We start from the raw sequence: 5,540 nt of genomic DNA, 5'->3' as shown, positions 1-5,540 counted from the left end.
ATGCTTACGAAACAAGCATGAATACCGCATATAATGAGGTATTCTAAAACTGAGAGCCTTTCTAAAACTGAGAGCTTTTGACAGCATAAGAACTAATATTATTGAGATTCCTGTTGTTATTTATATGTGTTATATAGGCAAAACAACGATCATTTTTCTGCACAAATATATAAATCAACGCTTTAACAACATGATATAATATATGTAAAGGTATTCACGATTATATATTATATTTTCAATAATCCAGATGTTTATTAATTAATATACTGAATAACCTGTAAATATGCTAGGCTATGCAAACACACACGTGTGTGCGTGCGTGTGTGTGTGTGTGTGTGTGTGTGTGTGTTCTCGTATGTATTTTCGTTGTTCTCCCTGATAGTACATATTTCCAATAATATTTACCTTCAAACCTCTGTTTTCAGAAATTCGTCGTTTCGTTTACTGCAAAAAGCAACAACGAATTGATAGCCGAATACGTTTACCAAAGTGGTAGTCGTTTGCCTCAGAGAAGCGTCGGAGAAGCCAGGTATGAACTGATAACAACTCGTGGTAGTCAGAATCCTACTACTCATCTCACATACCAAATTCGAGTAAGTACTTTAACTATTATTGTTGCCTTAGAATATCTGGGTATTATGCTACGCTACACATCTTAACTGATTTGATCATTTCTCATTCTGATATGTGATGCTGCAGCAGCACAGAGCTCTAAGCGAACAGCACAAGAATCGATGGTCAAAACTCCTTTACATTTAATCGCAGCTCTTGCGTTTCTTTTCTGTGTACATATGTATTCTAGGCCATGGACGTACAGTATCATACGGTAGTTGATGTGCAGATGGTAATGAAAATACCTGGCATTATTTTTATGTCCAATCTACCATTAAACATGTATTATCAACATCTTTAGAAACGCAGAAATGATGCTATAAACGCGTAGCGAAGCCTAAAATCGAAACCTTACTGCTTTAGTAACTAGTAGCAAACCACACTTAGATCAGTGACGTGCCCTGCATGCCAACTAATCAGCTTGCACAAATACCACTCCATATTATAGAATGTTCTATTACGTTCTACGGGTTCCTTCTTAAACATAAGTAACAAGGCCGGCAAGCATTAGTGCAGAGGTTCGAGGAGGTCCGAGAAGATGAATGAACACATGATTCTTTGTCCTGCTCGGCTTGTGTTTAAAAGAATTTCTTCGTCAGCAATGCATTTTTCCAAGCATATTGCATAAACACAATATCTTCATCTCTCGCCACACAAATAAGTAACCAGCCAACATTTAGTCAAAACGAATCAAAGCCATACATAGGATGCACGGACTGAATCTTGTGTTAAAGAAATCGTCGACTATAATGAACAGAGTATTTCTTTCGCCTCTCATGCGAAGCTAGTAATTTCTGTTATTAACGTAACTATTACGTATTTGCTTCTAAGTACACCACAATAAACTGCTGACACGTCATTGTGTTGTTATAATATCCATATTGGGGTATACTGTTGTATAAATAAATGTTAAACAACGTTAGTTGATTTTATTATGGAAGAGCACACAGTCTTAATACCATACCTATTCATAAAAACTCGTACACTAAAGCCACAAACGTTTTGTATTTTTAAAACGGTTCGTTTATGATCAAGATATCAGAAATCTTCTTTAACCTTTCTATTTTCTAAAGTCTTAGAATGTCCTTGTTATTGTTTTATTTCAGAGCTATTGCAGCCAAGGTTATTATGGTCCGAACTGCATAACAAGGTGTGATATTCCTATCACCGAGCAAACGAGATTTCAATGTGATGTTAACGGTCAAAAAGTCTGCAAACCTGGTTTCTCTGGTCCATTATGTAATATTAATGGTACGTGTATATTATTTCTGTCTCTTTACATCATGAATTCAAATCACTCCTGGATCAGTTTTACCTATCAGCTTCCTGGGACTCATAAATTGTGGACCAATTTGTTCTTAAAACAATTTTGACCTTTTGCCTGTTTTCAGTAAAAAAAAACAAAAAAAACCCAGATATTTTGCTCTTGCGATTTTATTATTTTGTTATATCAAATGTTGATCTACGTAGGTCATTTGCATCATTTATAGTTTTATTGCTGTTGCTTGTGTTGCTAATATTGTTGTTATTGGGCTCTGTTCGGATACATCTATAAAACCAACATACTAATCTTCTATTCGTCAGTGTATTCTAGGACCTTACTGCACAAGCATCATATAGTATTTGGCGCACATATAGCAGAACTACAATGAAATACTTTTAACTGGTTATTAGTTTCAGACTGTTGAGGTAGAAACTACTAAGTATCGTGACATTCGTATGATTTTGTCTATATAATAGAGAAAATACACTTTTCTCCTACGGTAATACGTAGATGGAAGTTTACATTTATTTCGATCAACACTAATTTTTCTATATTACGTGTTAAATTTAAGTGTTATAGTTCATGTTATACTGTTTCTAAAGATTTAAGGCTAAAGTTTTAATTTCTGTATAGATTGAGATGACGAGAAACCATTCTATTCACACGATTTTCTTTTGGGGTTAGCAAGCACTTCGATTATCGCGAATTTGCTCCCTAGCACTTTAAATTCCCAATGATCTAAAACTGAGTCATCAAAAATCAGACATCCAATTGATTTTTTTAACCCCATAAATACCATGGATTATTCATGACCTTTTTCTAATAAAAAAATAGTATTAATCTATGATGGATTAACTCCTGTTATTTTTTTTTTAATAGCGTCTCCCTGAGCTGTAGTCACGATATTGCAAGCAAACAAACATTCATTATTATACAGGGCTCCTGCTCTTTATAGCATAAAGCTACGCCGCTATATAATACGTATTCACAGCGAAGCATTCTAATGAGCGAGCGTTTTATATCTTTGTCATTATTCTCAATGTATAATAAATGATGCTTTGACACCTTCACCTGTAGACTGACGCGGTGCCCATTCGACTGGCAACTGCTCAATTCAGTACAAAGTAAATAAATCTCGGTTAAAATATCAACAAATTCTCTTTTTGTGAGATTGCAAATACATTCCTGAAATTAATGTAGTTGATTCACTTACATTTTATCGAATCTCATTATTTAGATAAATAGAAAGAAAATATATGCGTAAAAGATATGTATCGCCAACACTTTTTCAGCTGATCTATGTCGGAGCTCTCCTTGTAAAAATGGTGCGACTTGCGTCTCAATGGGTACTACGTTTAAATGCATCTGCACACAGGGATACACAGGACAAGATTGTAATAAAGGTATTTACTTTTTTCTATTAACTTGTAAACTTTATTTGTAGGAATTCGTGACACTGTTTAATCCTAACAATCGGAAAATTATCAATATGTATTTTATTTTAGCTATAACAATGTTGTTAATTGAATCTATTTCATAGAATAAGCTCTTTTTAACGTGGGCATCTTTAACATATGTACGTTCAGATTTGCACTTTTAAATACATTAGATATTTAATATTACATGCCGTCTGGTTCTACATGTATTCCACCTGCTGGTGTGTTATTTATCTCCTCAAAAATATTCCAAATAATGGTTGCAGATTCTTTTGGTCATTTGCTTAACTGGACAATAAGAATTCGTTGTTAGTGAAACAATAAAGCTCTTGATAGTTGAGTTGTTAATCCAATAGTGCCCAAATTTCTTTATTTGTTTTATACCGAACATCTTTTTTTATACAACTTTATCTGATACTAAATATACAAAAAAAAATTATTACAATATTTGAAAGACACTCCAGTCGTGATCGCTAAAATACAGGTGTTGCAAAAATATAATAGCTTATTTTTCTGGTCCTAATAAAAAGGACCATGGGTGCTAGTGGTAGTTAAAAAGTTAATATCTAGTTCTAGTTTGATTAACATGTAGATACGGATGGATAATTAACACGTTAAAATAAATGGAAGTAAACATTTAGAAGTAGATACGCATCTAACTGTCGAACAATTTTTTGTTAGCTACATGTTATTGAAGCAGGTGGAATTTGACTGCAAATATAGTTGAGAAGGTATTAGTAATAGTCCCTAAAAAAGCTAACAATGAATACATGTATGATATTGCAATACCTCTGGTGTTATTTTAAACTGGAATGAGTTTTCAGAACAAAGTTTAACAAAGTGAAAGAAAGGGTTAATATTTATTTATCTTAGGCATCGACGAATGCAGTCTGACGACAGCTCCTTGTTTCAACGGTGGTATTTGCGTTGACGGAATTAATGGCTATCACTGCAGATGTGCATATGGTTATACGGGACCCAGATGCGAGACTGGTAAGAAACATGAATCTCTATTTGAATTTACATCACTATAAGAAACTAATGCAAACATTTCAGCAAATTTAGTGCAAACAATTTAGTCATCAAGTTCCATGGTAAACTGAGAAATACCAATCCACTCTAAAGCTATATCTAATCAAACATTTTAAAAGATAGAAGAAAAACAAATACTGGTTTCAATTGATATGAATTCTGTCGTCAATATAAATTATTTCGGGCAGCTTTACAACGATCTATTAAATATACTAAATGATTTTTTTTCAATTTCAAATTAGAAATATGTTAGACTTTTTAATAATATCTTTCTACTAAAATCATTTTCCTTCTTCAAATATAAAGCCACATAAAAATGAGTGACCTGTCTCTTTATTTTGTTGGAAGACAAAGTCAGAAAGCGATACGGTTTTCTCAGACTAGAAGATAAAGGAGGTTGCTAATACAGTAATCTCTCGCCATATCGCGGTTCACCTATTACAGTTTATTATTTAAGCTTACGTCGATTCCTCCGTGGTGTTGTTTTGCATTTACAACATAAATGCATTTATAAAATAAATATATACAAATTATAAAAATAATAATAAAAATATACAGTACAGCTCGTACTTCGAGGATTTTCACCATTCGCTGGAGGTTTTGGAATGTAAAATACGAGATAGTCGAGGGATTACGGTGTAGCACTTTAACATTGGTGACGTAAATGGTCCTTATAATTACTCTTTGTAATATGTAGATCGGGTTTAAGAGGTAGAACCGGAATTTGGAGGGGAACACATAAGCATGACACGTGTGCAACTCGGAGATGTGAGGATGAAGATTCATCTTGCAAGTTAAGAATTTCACTATTTCAGCTAAAAACGAACTAGCGAGCGGTTAGATTTGAAGGTTTCTAATAAACTGAAATACATCTATAAGCATCCAAATAAGTCAGAGGTTAATGGTATCCAACATAGATATGGGAGACACATTCCATACTGAGTGATATCTGGATCACACATAACCAAATTTCTATCAACAAATAAAGCCTATATTCGTAATTGCATTGAATACAACATCGTATATCAATTTCAGAATTGGGATTACGTGGTACAAAAAGATATTTAGAAAAGTAAAAGACAAAAATCATTCAAACGAAGTGAAATATATTATTATTAAGTTGTCTGGCAGTCGTTTACTTAATACATCTTTATTTCTATTATCAAATGTTTTATCTTAATTACATTTCTATTTGA

The 5,540-nt window shown here is 33.2% G+C and overlaps 1 protein-coding gene across 3 annotated transcripts in view; it reads left to right on the top strand.

Moving 5' to 3' along the window:
* The window catches only part of LOC128248701 (fibropellin-1-like), a 51,140-nt gene that overhangs the window by 40,234 nt on the left and 5,366 nt on the right, over positions 1-5,540 (top strand). For all 3 annotated transcript variants that reach the window (XM_052970458.1, XM_052970459.1, XM_052970457.1), the window contains exons 4-7: positions 426-593; positions 1,719-1,863; positions 3,169-3,279; positions 4,186-4,305. In XM_052970458.1, the coding sequence (XP_052826418.1) occupies positions 426-593; positions 1,719-1,863; positions 3,169-3,279; positions 4,186-4,305 (544 nt within the window). The remainder of the gene's footprint in view (positions 1-425; positions 594-1,718; positions 1,864-3,168; positions 3,280-4,185; positions 4,306-5,540) is intronic.

The sequence above is a fragment of the Octopus bimaculoides genome, chromosome 9, assembly GCF_001194135.2.
Source record: "Octopus bimaculoides isolate UCB-OBI-ISO-001 chromosome 9, ASM119413v2, whole genome shotgun sequence".
Taxonomy (NCBI): Eukaryota; Metazoa; Mollusca; class Cephalopoda; order Octopoda; family Octopodidae; genus Octopus; species Octopus bimaculoides.
This window is presented reverse-complemented; position numbering and strand designations above follow the sequence as displayed.